The sequence below is a fragment of the Passer domesticus genome, chromosome 23 (assembly GCF_036417665.1).
Source record: "Passer domesticus isolate bPasDom1 chromosome 23, bPasDom1.hap1, whole genome shotgun sequence".
NCBI lineage: Eukaryota > Metazoa > Chordata > Aves > Passeriformes > Passeridae > Passer > Passer domesticus.
In genome coordinates this window covers 255,783-276,872 of record NC_087496.1, presented here as the reverse complement: position 1 = coordinate 276,872, position 21,090 = coordinate 255,783, and the positions used below count along the sequence as shown (strand labels likewise).

Here is a 21,090-nt window from a genome sequence, read left to right as displayed (position 1 = left end):
AAGTCTAGGGCAGTTCATCAAGATTCTGTGCAATATTTATACTCCATCATTGTAGACAGCTGAAATGTTTTCATCTGCACATTAGAAAATGAGCTTTTTAGTGCACAACATGAAATTTTTGATTGACAGTGCTTTTGATGACAAATGGGTTTCATAAGAAATGCATTTATCATCTGATTTTCTTCATACCCTCTAAGTTTTTTTCCTTACCATAAAATTTAATTAAGGCAAACCCAGGTCAACTGATCAACAAGAGAGTGTGTCTGCCAACAATGTGGATCTGTATTTGCATATTTTTATCCTCAGAGTGCATTTGGAAACCTTTTTAATCAACTGTCTAGTCTGGAAGGTACATTTTTCCACAAGAGAAAGCTTAGAACCTACTGAGTTTGCAAACACATCCATTAGATGACAAATTTCACCTCAGCATCTTTGAAATACAGGCAGTGTGCACCTCTGAAAGAGTACAGATTGATGATGTTTGGAAAGAACAACATCCATAAAGTACTCCCTTCCCAATAGTACGGATACTAAAATGTATGTGCACTCAGCTGCCTGCTGTCTAGAATATTTGCAGTCCGTGGGAACAGAGGCGCTGTCAGGTGGGAAGGGTCAGGTATGGCTGTTCCCTGGTAGCTGCTCCGTGAGGATTGAGCCGGGCCCAGCAGGGCTGGCCTGTTCAGGCTTGGCTTGGTGCTGTCTCCAGGCAGCTGCAGGTCTCTCCTCAGGGAGCTGCAGAGGGCCCCTGTCCTCAGGGCTGGGGAAATCAGGGTGCTGAGACAAGAGGGGCACTGAGGAGTTCCCTCCTGGGCAGCGAGTGCTGCTGCTCAGCGCTGTCTGGCAGGGAGCGGGAGCTCTGCGGGCGCAGGAACCTGCCGCTGGCCGTGGCACCTGTGGCCCTGGGGAGCTGGGGCTGCGGGGCAATTGTCAGGTTTAGCCTGGAGCTGTGCCCAGCTGGGGGGCTGGGAGAAAGCAAGGAGCCCCAGGAGCCAGAGAGCAGGGAAGTCTCTGAGCCAGTGCCAGATGGCACCACAGGGAACCCTGGCTGGGAGATGGGGCTGCAGGCCGCTCCATGGCGGGTGCCTTGCCCGGGCCGCAGTGCCCATGGCCGACCCTCTCCTTGCAGTGACCTCGCAGACGGCCACTGGTGCCCAGCGCCGAGAGGAGCCGCTCCGTGGGCATGGGCAGAAGGACAGAGCCTCTCCAGACCCACAGCACTCCTTGCTGGAGGCACTCTCCTTGCTTGGCAGCGATGACTGGTAAGAAAGGTCTTGTTCACTCTGTGTCCCTCTTGGCATTAAGGTAGGTTAGAATTGTGTCTTGCTAGTGCCTCTGAGCCCCTGAGAGCCCAGAGTGGACAAAGGGAACTCTTGAAACCACTCCAGAGCAGTGAGAGGATAAAGATTTGAGAGCAGCCTTTTCTTGGCCTTGCTCTGCAGCACTGCTCCAGCTGCAGCAGCTCCGTGCTGTTTCCTCGCTTTGCCTGTTGTTCCATGGAGCTGCAAAGGAAACCTTGAGGGGATGGCAGAAGTTTTGAGTGTAGAGATTTGGGTGCCTTGGGCCACTGGCCCAGTGGGACTGAGTAAGATTCCTCTCTGCCCCCACTGCTGACAGCAATGGCAGGTGACAGCGTCTCCCTGTGACCTCCTGCATGGGAGTCCCAGAAGCAGCTCCAGGGAGTTCCTCCAGGGACTTGTGCTGTCCAGTCCCTCAGCCTGTCATTACTCCTGAAGGGCTGATGGCAGAAGAGAAGGAAAAAGAAATGAAATCCTCTAGGAATCTTGCACTTTTGGAATTCAACTTTTTCCTTCTCACTGCTTCATATGGGCCTGAGATGTTTTGTCAATACTCACCATGTGTCCCAAAATTATACACAGGCAGAAGGAGGCCCAGAGGTGATAACCCTACAAATGTTAGGTGATATTGGTTTCCTTTTTAATGTCTTTTTGATCACTCCCTGGTAGATGTTTCATTCACACAGGGGTAAGGACTCCATTCACACTGGGATGAGCATGAAAAATCTGCCACAATGCATCTCCTTGTGCAGTCACCTTTGTTTTGTCCTTTCTCTTCTGCTTTCTCTTCCCCATTTCTCATGGGTGCCCTGTGAGGTGCAGAGAGCTTCTGCAGGTGTAGGGGGTCCAGATGATGCTCAGGGGTGCCAGTGGGATCAGTCGCCAGCCCTGTGCTGCAGCCCTGATGCCTCACATTCCTTCCTGTAGCTGAGGCCCTGCACAAAGTGCTGAGAGACAGAGTTGTTTGCACCTTTTAAATAACACGTTGCTGTTGTGGGGGTTGTTTTAGGTAGGGGGTTTTGGGAAAAGCCAGAGTTTCAACAGTTCTTGCTCAGGGGTGGAATCTTCTGGGACATCCTGCTGCTTTTTGGGGGAATATGTGAGGTGGAGTGGAGGGGGTGACAGAGAGAGGCCTAGATGGCAGAGGGGAAACTCAGCTCCAGAGTGCCAGTGCAGACTCTCAGTGCTGAACTGCCTGCTGGGGCTGACAAAAAAGGAAAATGCCCCAATAACAGCTCGGTGGGACTGTGTCTCAGGGACAGGCACAGGGAGGTGACAAGAAACAGCAGTTTGGTCTGGTCTACAGCTTCTAGGAAGCAGTGCCAGGGGGGCATCATGTGCCAGAGATTTCAGAAAGGCTGTCTGCTTAAATGGCCACTCTGAAACCCCTCTATTCACCTTTTGGATTTGTGTAGGCTTTTGACAGCCACATCATCCTGTGGCAACCTTTTCCACAACTAAATTAAGTACTCCTTGAAAAGCACCTCCCATTGTTTGACTGAGCTGCCAGCCTGATAATCTCAGAGGGTGCTGCCTTGGTGGAGAGAAAAAATCAATCTTCTGCCTTTCAGGGAGATGAAGGAGAAGGGACTCTACAACATCAAACACCTGGCTGGGTCCCATTCAGAGGTCCTGCTGTGTAGACTTCATGACGTTTGCTTGGCAGTTACCAACGAGGTGAGAACATTGTTCTGAATTGTCCCACATACTTCATACATGGTGTGTAGAGTAGGTATCTGCTTGTTCGTCTCCATGTGTGCTCAGGGTCTGCCTTCATTTCTGCTTTTAGACCGTCTATTTCTAATGTCTGTCAGCTATCTGTACGATCTGTGGGTACATGTAGCTGTATTTACTGGTAAGTTGGGTATCTGACACGTGTCTTTGAGTGTGGTGCCTTTATAATGCAATGTGCAAATGCAGAAACTGAGACACTAATGAGGTTATTTGCCAGAGTCCCAGTCTCTGCCCAAGCTGTAATTCAACACTGCAAATTGGTCTCTGGGTCTGAGCCTGTGTTTTCTGTTTCCTGGCTGAGTGCTTCAGCTGCTGGTGTTGTTTTTTGAACAGGAGCACCTGACTCTTCTATCTTTATGATTTGTTCTTTTATGATTTGAAAGCAGCCCTTGCTTCAGTTTTCTAGTCAAAGGGCTTAAAATCAAAGCTGTGAACATTTTAGAAGAGTTAAGTAGAACACTTGAATGAAATATTTTTTTTTAGGCCTGCAGTAAGCAGGTGTGAGACCAGAAATTGGTGCCAGAGTAAAAGCCTTTCTGTGCTTGTGCTCTCCTGCTCTTACTGTACTTTGATGTTCCTTTGGACACAGTGGGATGTGTTGTCATTTTCTGGGACTTCTGTTGCAGGCAACTGGTTTTCTTTTCAAGGTGATTCTTATGTTTCCCCTCATGATTTGTCCAGGTGGCCAACCTCCGTTCCAAGGTGTCCTACTCTGCAATTGTCACTCTGGGAGAGCTCTTTGTGACCTTGAAGAAGAACATGGACTCTGAGGTGGATGAGGTTGCTCGGGTCCTTCTGCAGATGGTGTCCAACTCCCCAGAATTTGTTCAGAAAGCAGCCAGTCAGACCCTGGGGATCATGGTGGAGAATGTGACTCCTGCACGAGCAATGACTGCTCTCATGGACATGGGAGTCAAGTAGGTTGTTCTTCTTTTAGTGATATTCTTCACCTTCTAGTGTGTGGGAGGGAGAAGGGATGAGACAGAGAATGGGAATGGTGGGAGGGAAGGGTCCTGTATGCTGCATCTTCTGTGAACTCAGTGACTTCATTCTCCAATCAACATCATTTCTCTCTTCTTGTCACCTGTTTCTGCCCTCCTGCAGCCTATCAGTTCTCAGAATCCCAGAACTTTAGAATATGGGGAGTTGGAAGGGGCTCATCAGGACCATTGAGTCCAGCTCCTGGCCTTGCACAGAACAGCCCAAGGGTCACACCAAGTGCCTGAGATTGTTGTCCAAATGTTTCTTCAACTCTGTCAGGCTTGGTGCTGTGACCACTGCCCTGGGGAGCCTGTTCCAGTGCCCAACCACCCTCTGGGTGAAAAACCTTTTTCCTGATACCCAAATGAAAGCTCCTCTGACTCAGCTTCCTGCTGCTTCCTGGAGTTCTCCCAGGCTGTCAGATTTTCCTAGCTGTGGTGACTGGTGGGGAAGTGAAAGTGCCTGCAAAGCCTGAGGATAGAGCCTTGTCCTTTTGTGGCAAGAGGGACAATTGCAATTGCAGCTGTGAGTGGTGTTTGGTATTTCACAGCACTAACCACAGGGGCCCTGGGAAAACCATGTCTCCTCATGATGCCATTAGCTTGAGAAAGGAGGAGGGTACTTGCTGGGGCGTGGAGCACATGGGGGACAATCTGCTGGGTGTGGCACAGCCTGCACAGCAGGTGCAGCTCCTGCCAAAAGGAGTTTTGTATGACTGTCCTGGCCATAGAACTCTACTTTCTATTCAAACTCATGTTTCATGTTAGCCTTGGGATGATGAATCACTTTAAAGGCACCTTCACAGCCTGACTGCCATGGAACAGTTGAAGCACATGCTGCCTTAAATGTTGGTGCTGGGCCTGATAGTTCCCAAGAGACACTCTCTAGAACAGGACAGCCTGGTTAAACTGCCTGTCCCTCCTTTCCTCAGCTTTGGAATAGGGTAAAACATTCAGATGTATCCGTTGCCAAGCCTCTCAGAAGAAACAGGCTGCATTGCTGGATATTCTGCAACTTCATGGCCCACAACATGTTTTCCCTGCATTTGTTTCTTCCCAGAGGTCTGCAGATTTGGGGATCATGGGTGGAAAGAGCCTCAATCCTGCTGCAGCTCTGTGTACTGGCTGCCCTCTGATGGGTCAGCATGAGTTGTCTTTAATTTCTAAATCATTCATATGTAATCTATTTCCTTAATCTTTCTCAGAGTAAATACTGTGAAAGGAGCTGGGTATCAGAGAGTGCAGGGAGACTGAATTCCTCCCTCTGCCTTGCAGGCAGTCCTTCTGTACAATGCTAGCTTTGTGTTTACCTGAGTTCAGAACCTTCTAGCGGTGTCTAAAGTTGCAGGGAGAAGCCAGGCCTCCTTCCCCCAGCAAGGACAGGGAGCAGGCTCTGGCCAAGGCCTGTGCTGCTGCTGCTCCTTCTCCCTGTGCCCCAGGGTTTGCTCTCTCCTTCCCAGGAGCCGCCACGCCCAGGTGCGGAAGTGTGGGGCCGAGCTCCTCCTGTCCCTGATGGAGAGAATTGGAGTCACAAAGCTGGCAGGCACAGCCAGGGCTGAGAGGCTGGCACACGTGGCAGGGAAGCTTGCTCAGGACTGTCACCAGGACACAAGGTAATGATCTTCATTTCACCTCCTAAAACAGGAAAAGCCTTTTGTGCCTGGCTATAAAGGTAAAACCCCACAAGAGTGGAAACTAATGGAAATATGAAGTTCCCTCACTGTGTGAATAAGGCTCATAGAAGCATGGAATATGCTGAGTTGGAAGGGACCCATCAGGGTCATCGAGTCCATCTCCCGGCCATGTGCAGTGACCCCAAGAGTCACTGCATGTGCTTGAGAGCATTGTCCAAAGGCTTCTGGAGCTCTGTCAGCCTTGGTGCTGTGACCATTGCTCTGGCTTGCCTGGGCAAATGACTGTACTGGGTAACCTGAGGTTGGCCAGCAGAAATGAGCATTGCCAACTTCCTATGGCTTGAAGGATTCTTTACTGAGATCAAAAGAGCTCAGATGAGCCAGTCCAACAGTTTTCTTTGGCCTTGGGTGCACAACACAAAGCCAAAGTGTTGGCTAATATTTATCACTGAAGGATCCCAAACATCCATTTCTCCTTAACTTCAGACTTTCTTAGAAATATTTCAGGGGTCTTTAGCCAACATATTCAGTCTTTCTGAACTTGGTCTGCAGATTTCTAGAATGCTGTTTTCTGTGGCTCAATGACCTCCAAATTTCTTCTTGAAGAAAGCTGTGATTTCCTAGTGGCAAAATCAACCCAAACCACCAAAGTCCCCTTACTCTGATGATGAAATTCCCATTAATAGCTGCCAAGAACACCAGAGCAACTAACTGCCCCTGTGCATACATAAAGTATAGAATAATCAATAGGATGCATGAGGTGTTTTGTCCTGGCTTCCCTGCCAGTTAAAGAAAGGCAAATTATTGTGCAATGGCAGCAAGACATTGCTAATAGGCTCTGACAACAAAGCAGATGTGTTCTGCTTGTTCTCTGGGATCCTTTGATCCCACAGGAGCACACCCACAGTTTCAGAGTGAAATGGTATTTTTCTGTTGCCCACATTCTCCTCTTGCCTCCTGTGTTCATCTGACAGCACTGTGCAGTATCAACTGGAGGTAAATCTCCCTCTTTGCTGAGTAGGTAATGCCTTCTTGTGCAAGGATTGCACATGATGAATTTAAGGTATAAGCCTCTTCTGTTCACACTCTTCCTTTGTTTGTTCACTTTTCTTTCCTTTCCTCCCTCCCTCCCTCCCTTCCTTTCTTAGGCATTATGGACAGGAGATGGTGAAGATGTTGCTCAATCATCAAAAATTTAAAATGCTTTTGGAACGATCTCTTTCCACCAGTGACCTGGAAGATATTCTGACAAGAATGAAGAAGAAAGTAAGTGCTTGGCAGGAGAAATGTCTCCTTTGTGCAAGTATTGCCACTGCTAATGTGAGATCAAACATCCCCAATCTGTCTTGATCTCATTCCTCTACTACTGAATAATTTTTCTCCTGGGAATGAGCTGTTAATCCTCAGCCTGTTCATCTGCAGACCACAAAGAAATTGATGTTATTAGGGAAAAAGTGGGGTTTGAATATTTTCAATATCATTCACAAAGAAGAAAGGGAAAGAGAGCAAATGGGTTTACATTTAAGTGTAAGGCCCCACCATGCTCTCCCTCCTCTGCCCAGTAAAGCAATTAAGTGAGAATAGTGCTTCTGAAGAGAACAGAGTCTTTGCAAAAGATACTGGAAGTAGTAGTACTAAAAATTTCCAAATTTACAAAAGATGGCCAAGTCAATCCTAGTTACTACAATTACAGTCTTTTGGGAATACTGCCCTGCTGTCAAGCTCTGTGGAACTGGAAAAATCTTGGTGAATTCAGCAGCATCCAGTGGAAACCCCTTTGTTTTTGGTTTTTTTTTTGGGGGGGGCGGGGATTTTATTTTTTTTTTATCGACATTACAGAAGGGAGCATGCCTTTCTTCAGGCACAGGGAGAGTGAGTGTTGAACCAAATCCTTCCAACACAATGGGCCAATCCCCAGAGAGTCCATTTTTTTCTGTTGCTTCTGTTGTTTACGAACACTCGTTGCCTGCCAGTTTGCATTATTCCCATTTATGCTCAAGACTAATGAATTTGGGATTTTAGACTGCTGCTCAGTCTGGTAGCACCCATAACCTGCCTTGGGCTATTGAAAACAAAGAGTTGGCATCACTGAATCCCTGGGCTGTTTCCATCTGTAAGTTAGGAAATGTTTCCCTAAGCCTTGGTAGCAGTGATCCTGGTTCTAACTTGTGTTTTAAGCAGGGAATTTCCTATTTTATACTCTAAAGATTGATGGGGTTTCTCTATGTGTTTGTAGGGGATGGAAAACCAGAAGGCTGAACGCCCATCTGTCAAGGAGCTGGTGAAGAAGAGGAACGATGGCTCCAAGAAGCCCCAGGCCACATTGTCTTCTAGCAAACGGTACTGAGCACTTTATTCAGATGTGACAAAGCACATGACAAGCTTTACATGTCTCTTCCTCAGGAAAATCTTTCTGGCAGAGATGGCCAGTGACACAGATTGTTCTCTTTCCCTACAAATGCTCTATGATAAAAAAGTCTACTTCTGCATTACACTGAACACAACTTCTTTGGAGGGGTTTTCACAATTGAGAGACAAAAAGACCCCATTGGTTGCAGCTCAGATGATCCAGTGCAGTGGCAAGGGCAGTGGTATGGAGGCTATGACAGGGCCAAGTTTCTGCTGCCTGACTTGGGACAAGGAAATTCAACCAGGGCTTTTTTTTCATCTGAGTGGAGTCTTTTCCTGATGGGTGTTTTGATGAGAAGTCTCAGTCTAGAAGCAGGATGCCATTCCACAAAGATGCAGTTCTCATGCATGTGGTTTGGCCTGGCTGAATCATGGTTTTCTTGCCCTGAAACAGTATCAAGTTTGAGTAGTAAGTAGCAATGCAATTCCTGATCAACTTCAAACAACAGGTGTCTCAATGTGTACTTTTTGTCTTGATATTCCTGTCCTTCATATGATTTGCTTGATGGACAGCATGTTTGGTTTATTTCATCCTGTGCTGCAATCAGCATTTAAGACAGGAATTTGGTCCTTGCTGTCTCTTCATGGCAGTTGCAGAGCTACTTGTACCTGTTCTCCTCTGATCACAGAGGGGATTTATTTAGCTCTGTCACGCTCAGCAGTGGCAGGAAAGTCACCACATGCCTCAGTAGCATAGCTAGCATCTTTCCATGCTCATGGAAGAGACAGCTTGATCCAGGAGAATTGTTCCCAGTGGGGTTGTTAAGCTGTGGATCTAGTCTCTAGGGAAGCAAATGAAATGTGAGCATAGTTCTGGGGTGTCTGGCTTCTGTTTTTATCTCTGTGACTGATTTTCTGAATCCTTCACATATGACCCTGTTCATCTGTTCAGATGCATCTGAGCTATTTTTGCAGAGATTGTCATGCCTGGTTGTAGAGACACTTCTCCAGAGTGATGAGTTTCCTGATTATGAGACACAAACATTCCATATGAGGAGCCACTTAAACTTGGAAGTAGTGTCTCTCTTTCTCCACAAAGCAATGTGACCTGTGTGCCTTGGCAGCCATCTGAAGATAGATCAGATGCATCTCATCCTTGCTTTTCCTGAGTGAGCACTGGCAAGAATGTTCCTTGCAGATTGTCTCCCAAAATGATTGTCATTAGGTCCACATTGTTTTTCAGAGCCTCATGACTTTCCAGCTTGAAATCACATAATTAGAAAAGCTACTGAAGATGTTTTTCTCACAATTTACTGAAGGTATTATCACCAACAGGTCCTCATTTGGTTTTATTTTCCAGGGTGAAATCTACCTCTGATGGATGCCTCCTACACTGTGCACAAGCCCAGGTCACGTTACCTCCGGTTGAGGAAGAAACGGAGCTGCTCCAGAAGCTTTACAATCTCCTGGAGGCCAAGGGGTTTCAGACGCGCATGGAAGGAGTGTCACTCCTCCAAGACCTGTGCAAAACCAGCCCCCAGCTCATCTCCACTAACATTGTCCAAGTATGTAGGGTATCTTCATTGCTCCTTTCCTTTAGCTCCTTTCCTAAGCCTGTAGCAGTAAAGTTAATTCAGTGTGTCTTGGCACTCCATCCTGGCTGTTTGGGACATGCTGGTCCCTCTTACCCAGGCAAATTTAATTCAGGTCCAGGCTTCAGGACAAGTTATTTCAGTCCAGCTGTATTTGTCTGGCAGGTGCCTATTGATGCTGTTCATCGATGATGACAGAATTTTCTGCTGGTGTGACTGCTGCTCTCTCCTACTCCCTGTTGGGTTAAGTGAAGGCAATCCAGCCACTGAAAGCATGGCAATTATTCTCTAGACCAAAAATGGGTTTACCTAGGGAAGAGAAGATCAGACTGGGTTGGTTTAAACCCAGGGTTTTTTTTAAGAATACTTCCATATACTCCATCTAGTCTTGCACAGGCACAACTCTGGCTCTCATTTCCATCCTTGTTCCTATTCCTCTTGGTAAAGACAGTTCTCACCCTTCTTGAGGGGTCTTTTTTTCTCTTTGGAAAAGGAGGAAAACAGCTAAGGACTCATCTCTGCCATCTCCTCCCAGTAGCTGCTATTCCCCTTTCTCCAAGAAAAGGTGCCTGATGATGTGTCTGTCAAGGGACTGAACCTGCTCTAATGAGGGCTGTACAGCTCATTAAATTCCAGAAGTCTACCTGTTACTTAGAGAAATGATCTGCATCCTGGAAGAGTTGATCAGAGTCCTGCACTTCTCCAGATACTGCCGCTGAGACAAACAAAAGAAAACTTAGATCTCCTCCTGCCATAGTTTTGGCAAAATCCTAATTGCCCTCAGTACTTGAGGCAACTGTGTAGAAAATCGGGCATTGTAAACATCTGCTTCCATACTTCTAAAGCAAAGGTAGTCTTTAGCATGAATAAATGGAATGGATTTAATGATTTCTAGATGGAGAGAAATACCATAGGAACTATTCTGTCCCCAACCAAACCTCTTAAAAACAGAAGAAAATCTTTCTAGCAGCATGAGGTTGTGCCACCATTCCAGTGAGTGGCCCACAGGAAAACAGTGAAATTGTGCAAGCAAGTGCTGACCTGACAGAAAGGATCACTCTCATCTTTTACATTGCTGACTGCTACATCCACTCTTCAAACAAGGACATGTGAATTCAGCTTTCTTGTTGTTTGTTCTCTTCACAGATTTTTGATTATTTTGTCCTGAGAATATCTGACAGCCACAAGAAAGTGAAGCAGAAGGCGCTGGACGTGCTGGCTGAAATCACAGGCGTCCTGAAAGATGCCTTGAACCCGGTGATCATTGGTTTGGTGGAAGGAATAACGAAGAACCTGAACTCCAAGGATCCCAGGGTTCGTGCTGCAGCTGTGAAAGCATTGGAAGAATCCATTGCTCATTTAGGTAAGGCTGAGCCCTGGCATGGACTCTCCTCACCTGTGTCTCTGTCTCTCTGACACAAGAGAGTGCTGAGTGCCTTGGTAGCTGCTGTTGTCTGTGGAAGGCTCCAGCTGGCATCCCCCAGAAGCTGTGCAGGTGCAGTCCTTATGCACCAGTCCCCCAACAGGCTTGAACGTGATCAGCATTTCCCAAAAGTCCCAGGAGCCCTTGGCTCTGTGCTGCCTGTCTGAAGAGCAAGTCCCAGACTACAGCTTTGCTACAGTTCAGAGGCAAAGGGGGTTTGGAGTTTGCTTGGGCCCCGTTTGACTTCCCAAATGAATAGCTTTGCTCTTGGCATGAAGGGAGACTGACCCATCAGAGCTCCTGCAGAGCAGCCACCGGGAATGCTCTACATGATAGGCATTAGCTGCCTATTTTCCCCTTTTCTTCTTTGTCTTGTATTTTCAAAGGGGAACTTAGGATTCCCCAAGTTCATTTCTTTATAACAAATAGGTATAAACCCAGCTGTCAATGATGCCCTGTTCCACATGTTGTTTTGCATGGGGCAAGATGTCTACAGCAGTTAACTACATAGGCAAAGGCTGCTCTCAATTCCTTTGCCACACAGATTTATGTCAGCTCTGAAAATGCCACACTGGGGAAATATGCCTGAAAATAGGAGTGTTGAAGAGGCAGGTGTTCAAGGGGAGTTGCCACTTTCTCCTCCTCAGCTGCTCTGTGAACTCAGGAACTGCCTGACTTGGTGCCTTTCTGTGTCCCAAGTATGGGGTTCTTCCTTTTTGCTCTGGGATGCAAAACCATTTCACTACTTACATGTGACTGAACTCTTGATGTCCCTGATGGGCAATGTTTTAACATAGCTCCTGATACAGCAGACAACTTTGCATTTACAAATGTGAAAGGAGAACTTTTCTTTTGCAATTTAAATCCCTGCCAAGCAGGCTGGAAGGAAAGAAGACAGGATTCAAGAATCAGTAGAAATGTACTTTATTTTATAGAATGGGGTTGCCCCTGCCCTTTCCCTCTGCACTGTCCCTTGTCCTATGGCCTCAGAAAAGTGAGCAGAAACATGTGTTTCACTTGTAGATAAAGTGTCACTGCTGAAGGAGTTCAGCTACCAGTGGAATCAACTGAGTGGCCAAGCTCTGCTGGATGTCACGGAGTGTATCACAGGTATGGCTTCCCCTTCTAGGCCAAGAGGTCTTCCCAGGGAGTATTTACAGGCAATGCTTGTGAACAGACAGCAGAGTAGCTCCTCCAAACCAGGAGGTGCTGAGCTTGTCCCTCCAGCCCAGTGCCCAAGGCAGGTGTATTTGGCAGGTTTCCCTGGCTGCTGCAGAGCTGTGCAGCATCTGAGATGGGGGCAGAGCTCGGCCTCGGGGCTGAGCTCCCACTGGGGCATCTCAGAACCCAGCTCCAGGAAAGGGAGGGGCTCAAAATACCCCAGCTGGCTCCTCTCTTGGAAGCTCAGGGACATCTGTCATCTTTTAGGGAAAATGGTGGCAAATGCTGTTTCAGGGGATCAGTTTGTTTTGTCCTCACAGAACTCTTGTTTTTCTCTTGGAAAGCTTTGAGGCTGAACTGTGCAGAGCCTGGGGTCACAGCTTAGGTCAAAACTCAACAGATGTATTAGAGGCAGGGATTTAGTGCAAGGCAGCCTTTGGGGGCAGAGGGGCAGAAGCAGAGTGCTGAGGCTCCCTGCCTGTGCTGCCAAAGTGGCACTGGACTGAGCATTTCAGGGTGTGCAAACAGTGTCTGCCTGTGTCAGCACTGTCCCAAATGTTACAAATGCAGCTGATAATTGATTCCTCAGAGGGGCTTGCTATGTCAGCAATAGCCAAAGAATGGGAAAATTATAATCCCAATATATACTAGAGCAGACGATTGATAGTCTTGCTTTATCTGGGGCTAAAGCCACTGCTAATTAGGCCAACATCTTTGAATGCAAGGTTTAATACACTTTGTGTCTCCATTAGGAATCTCAAAAGGGCATGTTCAGTGATTGGGAATGTCAAAGGCCTTTTAAAGAGCTTTGAAAAAAGTAGATCTCCAGCAACAGGGAATTTAGTTTTACAGATCTTTTGATCTCTTTTTCAAATAAAGGAATGAAACATAAATTAGGACTACTTTAGAAAAAGTAGATGTTCTCTCTGAGATTTAATAGGAAGAGACAGCTGTTCCTTACCTTCAATAGTCACCAATATCTTTAATTGTATTTAAACTCAAGTGAATTCCCATGTTAAAATGGGTACCATAACCCTTTTCCTGCTTAGCACAATTGGGGTTTGGGTACTTTCAGGAGCTGTTTTAATATTGATGACTGCCAGTGGATTAAAAGCTTAGAGAAAATAAAGTCTCTTCCACCACAGAATAATAAATGGCTACTAGATAACATTTTGCCTGATCAGAAAATAAGAATGGTCTCCAGAGCTTTTCAGGATTTGATCTTTCAGCCAAATCTGCCATGCAAGGAGCCTGTTGGTAGTAAATTTTTGTCTGTGATATAGTTTGGTTCAGAAAATGAGCAGAGAGCAGATTTCAGAGACAATATGAGAAAACACTCGTGTTTTGGATGAATTTCAGTCCCCTGTGTAGCATTTTGTTCTTTCTATGCCCCTACGTCAGTGGACATTATAAGAAAAAATGCCATTAAGATTGGGAGGGGAAATGGCATTAAAATGTGGAGATGCTCAAATGCCACAGCAATGGGGTCTAGCTAATTCTCTAAGACGCCCTGAGGTTTGAAACAGCTGCTTGTTGGAAGCCCCAGAAGCACTCTGCCAAAGACACCAGCTAGTCACTGATGTTTCCAATCCAACTGTCAAGCAGCAGCCGTCTCTGGTGGGCAGGAGTTTTGAGGTGTGTTCTAATACTGCCCTTTGCTGTGTGCCATTGAGCAAAGGGAAGAGCCAGATTAAACGTTTGGCACTTGACATCAAAGTCATGAAAATGGAATCATCCCTTTTATTAGAAATCTCTCAATTTTCTGTCCATGGTGCATTTCCGGATCTTCAGTGTGGGTTTAGACAACTTCTTAATGGAAATAAAAAGCAACTGGACATTTCATTCATTGCTCATGCAGAAAGATAATGTGAAATAATTTAGTAAAGGGACAAAGTCTGCCACAGGGACAAGGCTGTGGTTGGATAAATTAGTCCTGAGGGGTTGGTGGTTCTGTTTCCAGGATGATCAGCTGCTTTGCCCGTTTGTGGATCATGGGGCTCTGTGCTATTTTGCTGATCTTAGCCAGAAGGCTTCCAATTAGCAAATGCAGAGGTAGATCCCTGTTTGCATTGAGGCTGATGGTTGAGAAGCTGTGTCTCTCTCCCGGCAGTGCTTGTGGAGTGGGTTTATGCCAGGAGCCCTGAAGTGGTCCAGCACGACGCCCTGCCCGTGCTCTGGTCCTTCCTGGAGAACAAGGCGCTGCCGGTGCGAAGCGCCAATGTCCGCACTGTGGCCACCAAGCTTGCCTCTGCCCTCCACAAGGTGATGGGCACCAAGCTGAAGAGATGTGCTGCCAGCCAGCCTCCACATGTGCGGGAAAACCTCTCCAAAATGTTGGGCTGGTGAAGGCATGATGTTCTCCAGAGAGATGACAACGTGCTGAGTTGGACACCTCCAGATCTGCCTTGTTAGCTGTGCCAAAAGAGACCAAATGCTAAGGAATGGTGTGCACCTGCCCCCTCTCTCTCCATCGCCCTTCCTAGTCATGGCATGGGGGGCCTGAAGCAACTCCAGACTGAGGAAAAGGTGAAGGCTGATCATGGCTCAGCCTCACACAGAGGTGAGGGGGAGCTGGGCCAGTCTCTGGTGGGAGGAAGGGTCTTGTGGCAGCCCAGAGAGCCTGTGCACATTGCCAGGGAACAGCTGTGCCCTGCATGTGCCCCTGCAATGAGCTGTGCTGCTGCCAGTGCCTGTGGAGCTGGAGGGCTGCTCAGCTGTGGGGCAGGCAGAGGAGCAGGAGGGTGCATGTGCAGCTGAGCCATTGCTGGAGAGCACAGGGCTCTGGGCTCCCTGCTGTCCCAGGGCAGCCCAGAGGCCAGGGTGCTCCTGTGGCATTCCTGTGGAAGTGGGCCAGGGTTTTCCCTTGTCCTGCCTCAAGTGCCTGCCAGCAGGAGCATGTTTCCCTGTGCAGCTCTTTAGAAGTTTGCAGGATGTCTGTCCCATGAAATATGGAGCTTTAGCTGCTTTAGGTTTGCATTGTGGCCCCTGTTAAAATTTGTGTCTCCATTTTGCAGATCTGACTGGTTACAGTCTTACTGAGAAGGTTCCTCTGGACAATTCCCATGGTGCCTTACCCACAAAGTCCTTGCCTGCTGTACAGAAGAGCTCTCTTTTCTCCAAGTTCAGGAAGAAGCTGCTGCCTGTATGAATATTGTTTGAAGAACAGGATTTATATGTTAGGTTTTGTAGTAGATGTACATATGTTCTGATCCTTAGATGTAGTTTTGAATAAATGTGTTTTGATTGTACCTTTAAATCTTGATTACATATTTTAATGGTATATATTTTATACTGATGATGAAAAAAAAGTAAATAAATAAATTAAATTTAAATAAACCAGGAGAAGAATGTGAGACCAGGTCCTGCTAGCCTAGAGATGGTGGGAGTGCAGCTCACTCAATGTGCCAGTGTCTCACCACATCCTTTCCTCCTCACTGGGCCTCTCCTCTTCCTCTTTGGCCATGTTTTCTTTGTGTCATTTGTGCTGCTCTTTGTTACTTGGCATTATGACAGGGCCACCTGTTGACTTGTTTGGGGGACAATGGATCCAAAAGATCCTGTATAGTCAAAAGCTTTCTACATAGGTGTGTTCTGTGCTCAGAAAAGGCCGGAGAAAAGAAACAAAGAGAAGTGTGCCCAAACCCCAAAGTTTTGCTCCTTTGCAGTCTCACACAGATCTGGCTCACGGGTGTCTTCAATCACAATTTCATAGGTAAGAAGAATTCGTGTCTTTCACTGGGAAAAGATGCACTGATTTGGAAAAACCGTCTGTATGTATATTTACCCAGGACAGCAGCCCAGCTGTGTTGTTTGCACCTTGTTTGCAGAAGGATGAGTGCACTGGGAGGCCAATAACAAGTGACAAAGGTTCCTCAAATCTGTACTGCAGCCTGGGTGCCATTCAGCCCGAGCTAGGGGACAATTTGTTCATCATGGAACAGTGCTGGCCACTGAAATGAATTCCTGCACAGCTGGAAGAAGCAATTCTGGATGCAGCTCCAGCTGTTGCTGGGCTGCATGATCATTGACAATGCTGCCTTTCCAGAAATTATTCCGCAGTTTCCTTTTATAGGCATTTGAAGCTTTTGAACTTCACATTTCACTTTGCTTTGCCTTAGGGAAAAACACTTTTAGGCCCAGTGCAAAATGTAACCTTTTGCCAGCAAAGTTCTCATGGTTGCCAGCTTCTGATGTTACAGAAGAAACGGCATGGGATTGTGTTAATTAGGTCTTCTGAAAGAAAAATTCTATGTCACCTGGCTGCATGTGTTTGCTTAGCTATGGGTCTAGTCCTGGCCTAGTAAAGCCCAGGCAGGGTGGCATGTTGCAGGGAAAACTAGCCCGTGAGCTGCTGGGGTTGCCATCACCAGCAGAGTGAATGTGGCCTTTGGGGATTTCTCTGGAGACAAAATTAGGGACCTACTCAATGCCACAATATTCTCTTAGATCTTTCTAAAATATCCTAGAAAAGGCAGTGAAACTTCACATCTCCTTGCACAGCCACTGTTTGAATTGGGGCATTTTTGTCCCTCCTCAAAGTCATTGCTCTTGCACACCAGAAACATGAACATCCACCAACAGGAATGATGCACGGTCCTCCTGCTGCTGCTTCAGAGCACTGGGAAGTGCAGACCTGGGTATTACCACCATGAACACTCAATTAGCATTTCATACTCCTTCAAGCTGTCCAGATCTCAGGGCTTTTTGTTTCAAAGCAGCCACTGTAGTGGCTCTAGGGAAGAACAGGAAATGGGAAGCAGCAACTGCCAGCCTTGCAAGGGTGTAGGGGAAAACCGCAAGTGTCTGCCTCAAAAGATGAATGGGAAGAGTGTAATTGCCAAAGCAAAAGCCTCATTAGGATAGCAGGATCAGGTCTTTACTGCATGCTTGCATGAAGATCATTTGGGACCTCCTTTTTGCATCTCATGCAGAAAAGGAGCTCTTAATAATACCATAGTACTTAAAAGCGCATTGGGATGTAGCTCTGTAGTGGTTCTCAATGAAGCAGACTGCCTGCTTTGTCACTGCCAGCCCTGGTGAGCCTGCGAGGGATCCTAGTGTATCTCATGCCTGTTTTGCCTCCAAGCAAAGCTGGCGTTTCCTTCTTAGTGTAGAGTAAATAGAAGAGTAATAAAATGGACAATTAAACTGGCCACTTTGGAGGATATGCTCATGCTTTCACATGTCAGTTCTGTACCTCATGCTCCCAAGGCTTGTTACTCATCATGAAATATTGCAATAAAAAACCACAGCTTTTATGTTACGTCTTAATAAAATTGCATAAGATCATCAAGAATTCTGCTGGCAGGAACAAAACAAGAGCCTTCCAACACTCACTTGCAGCAGTCCTGGATTTCTGAAGCCCATTGTGAAAAGCTGCTGTAGACTGAGTGTTTGGAGTTGGTTTGGGCCTTTATGAAAGAGATGTGGAACAGAGTGCAGGGCTCTCCTAGCAGAAAACTGTTTGTCCAAGCCCAGGGACATGGTGCTGGCAGAAGTGGAGCAGCCCTGCTCCCAGCCCAAGAGTCTGTGAGCTGAGCCACGCCAGGGAGAAAAGGCACTGAGGAGCTCCAGCCCAGCTGCTTCACCTGCTGTGACTGTTCCATGGAGCTCTGCCACTGGCAAAAAGTCGATGCCAGACAAGCCACCGAGCTTTCATCAGCTGCTAGAACTACTCCATGACAGCTCCTGTTCTTCCTAAGAGAGATCCCGGCTCCACCTTGTAACACGTGTCATAGGGGGATCTGTTTATTAATAAACTGTTGGGGTTTTTTTCCACTTTCATCTATTAGTAATAATTTCCTATTGCAGGAAAGGGATTGTTGGAACAGTTTAGAGGAGATGACTTATTGCACAGTATCCTGTTTTAAGTTGTCTCAAACTCTGTGAGACAGATGGCTTCACATAGGAGCATCCCCAAGGCTGCTGAGGGAAAGGCACAGAGGAAGACAAACTGAGTATTTCTGAGGGAAATTCCTTGACACCAAACCACCCGAGTTGTCAAACAGTGGACCTGCCATTTTGAGACAGGGGGAAACCATTCAGTGTGTTTGGTCCAGGCAGGGTTATGCTCAAGGCAAAGGAGTGTCAGTGCACTTGATTCCTTCTCTCCTCATTGTGGCCAGCACGCACAGGAGCCCAGAGCTCCTCCAGAAACCATCACAGCACTCAGTGAGAGAAAACTTGTGCCCAGTTCTCACCTAGAGCTGTGGTGCCCAGCATTCCACCGCACTGGAATGAGGAACTGTTCCAGCTCTTTTAGAAGGAGCTAAGGAGGTTTGGCCTTCAGATCAGCTCCTTCCTAGCTCTTGATTTGCTGCCCTGGATAAGCTGCTGCTTGTGGCAGCACTTGTTTCACAGCTGACAGCCCTGCTCTGATGGCGAGCAGCCATTGCAGGAGCTTTTGCTGGTGACATTGAACATTTCAGATCTTCCTGAGGAAAGCTCAGGACAGAACTTGTCAAAGGAGCATTGCCTGGCCGATGCTTTTAAAATTAGATCTTTCCTCCACTGGCATTCATGTCCAGGGGCCTGTGACCCCAAGTGGGCTGCTGCCTCCTAAAATCCCAAATGCCACAGGATGTCTCCCAGACCCAAGCTGCCAGCACCTCCAACTCGGGCTGCCCTGGCAGTGCCAAGTGCCTCTTGCAAAGTGACACCATGAAACTGGGGTGGTGAGTTTTGTTTCCAATGGAAAATGGCCTGCATTCAGCCAAGGGGCCTGTGGCCCCAACTAGTCTGCTGCCTCCTGAAATCCCAGACAGCGCAGGATATCTCCCAGAGGCAACCTGGTACCACCTAAAGCTCAGGCTGCCCTGGCAGTGGGAAGCACCTCCTGGAAAGGACATCAGGAAACTGGCCTGGTCAGTTTTGTTTCCCATGAAAAACGGCTGGCGTTCGTGTCCAGGGACCTGCATCCAGCCCAGGGTCCTGTGGCCCCCCATGGCCTGCCACCTCCTAAAATTCCAAATTGAGTGGCATGGGGCCTGTGCTGCAACAACTCCCCTGGGCCCTGGAGTCTCAGACCTCAGGCAGGCACCGATGACCAACAGGGAAAGGCAGGCAACAGGATGCTTCTTGCTTTAGCAAAAGCCTCAATCCTTTATTGTGCCAGCGACCAAGACAAGAAACAAGGGGGTAGTCATGGGTTTTATATGACAGGCTAGGGGTGGCATTTAGGGTCAGGGTCCAATAGCAGAAGGAGCAGGGGACTGCAAATGGGTGGATCAAGGAGGACAACCAATGGAAAAAACCAAGGTGAGGACATTGCAGTAGAATTTAAACCAATGGGTGTACAGGAAAGGAAGAACATTCTGGAGCCATTCCTTGTTTGACAAGATGGAGTGGAATGCCTTTTTCCGGACTTCCAGGGACACGCCCCACAGGGTGGAGGGGTGGAATCTTCTTTAAATCACATCCCTCAACCGATGCTGTCTGTCTGGGTAGAATCCCTGCCACCTGGGGCGGGGGCACTACACAACTCCCCCTTTTTTATTTCTTTTAGAAACAGGAGAACAATCTTTAAGTTATGGCCCCAGAATACTCTTCAACTTAAATTCCTTCATACTTATGGGGTAACTTCTAGAGGCATTAGGACAACTCATAAAGGGATTCCCGGGGACATAAGAATGAACAGTAAAACATTATTAACAAGACAATGACAATTATAGAACTGATAATTTTAGCTAAACTTCAGACAATAAACAATCTTAATGGAAAGATTAAACATGAAAGGGGTACACACAAGAAATTAATTTTGACATATGTAAAGATTGAAAGGTATAGGTAAGAAAATAAGTTTAACGTAATAATCAAAGTAACACTTAAGGAAAGTCTTTTCTTTCATTTCTTTGTTCTCAACTTAATGCCGTTAATCTAAGTAAACTAGTCCTTTTTTCTCACTCTCACTGTCTCTCTTTTCTTTTTCCTTTTTTTCCTCTTTCTCTTCCCTTTAACAGTCTTTCAAGTATTCTATACTATCACTCCTTGTCTTACAATCAGACAGCTTACACACACCTTATTTTCACTTGCTTTTCACTCTCATTAAAACTTCTCTTACTTTTCTACTAATGAGAATTGTAATTTAACTCATCAGGTGCGAAAGTAAAACACGCCATTTATAAAAACACAAAATAAAACTCATCATTTGTAAAAAACTTTTTCAACCAGTGAAAAATCAAACATCAAATTAGACACTGTTATGTTTTGAGGCTGGCACAGTGCCAGTGCTTCTATGAAAATACACTTTCTTGAGTGGCTTCTGTGCAATGTGATCAGGAACAGAGCAAAACAGGTTTCAATTTAGGAATAAAGGAGACAAACTTTATTAACTTCCAGCATTTAAAAAGGAACAGACACAAAACTAAGAATGAAAACTTTCCCAATACATTCCTCCTCCCCCCCGTCCCTTTCCTTCATGGCATGAAATGACACCACAGATTTTTACATTATCATCATCTCTCAGATAATCAACTTTTGAGTCTATCATCACCTTTCAAATAATCAACTCTCAAGTCTATCAGGGAGAGAGGAGTCTCCCCTTGCATCATAGGCTTCCCCCGGAAACACAATTGGAACTTCTTGTGTTTCCGTGTCACTCGTGGCACTGCTCGGAGAACATCTGCTCTCATGACTTCTTCCCTCCATGTCCAGTGCTCTCACCACTGCACAGGGACCAGAACTGCCTTTAGGGTTCTTCTTTTAAGGATGCCCCACCTAGTTCTAACAAAAGCAGCAGTCTCTTAACTTCGGGACACCAGTCCTTCCCAAATTTCACCCCCTGGGGCCGAGGGGCCTCATAAACAGAGATCTTCTTCTCTGAAGACAGAGGGCATCTCACACCCTCCTCAGCTGTCTCTGTTCTTGCCACTGCTTCACTGTACTCTCTTTGGCTTCAAGGCATTGCCTCCCCCTAAGTGCAGT

The 21,090-nt window shown here is 46.8% G+C and overlaps 2 protein-coding genes across 2 annotated transcripts; both read left to right on the top strand.

Annotated features, from left to right (window-relative positions):
* Window positions 1–1,104: 1,104 nt before the first annotated feature.
* Window positions 1,105–5,355, top strand: LOC135285338 (TOG array regulator of axonemal microtubules protein 2-like). Its single transcript, XM_064397527.1, has 3 exons — window positions 1,105–1,259; window positions 2,867–2,972; window positions 3,711–5,355. The coding sequence occupies exons 1-3, from the start codon at window positions 1,105–1,107 to the stop codon at window positions 3,948–3,950; spliced, it is 501 nt and encodes a 166-aa protein (XP_064253597.1). The 3' UTR covers window positions 3,951–5,355.
* A 1,444-nt stretch (window positions 5,356–6,799) lies between these two features.
* Window positions 6,800–15,424, top strand: LOC135285529 (TOG array regulator of axonemal microtubules protein 2-like). Its single transcript, XM_064397876.1, has 6 exons — window positions 6,800–6,909; window positions 7,880–9,557; window positions 10,731–10,947; window positions 12,031–12,117; window positions 14,279–14,728; window positions 15,183–15,424. Exons 2-5 carry the CDS (start codon window positions 9,486–9,488, stop codon window positions 14,512–14,514), a joined length of 612 nt encoding a protein of 203 aa, XP_064253946.1. The 5' UTR covers window positions 6,800–6,909; window positions 7,880–9,485; the 3' UTR covers window positions 14,515–14,728; window positions 15,183–15,424.
* Window positions 15,425–21,090: the final 5,666 nt, after the last annotated feature.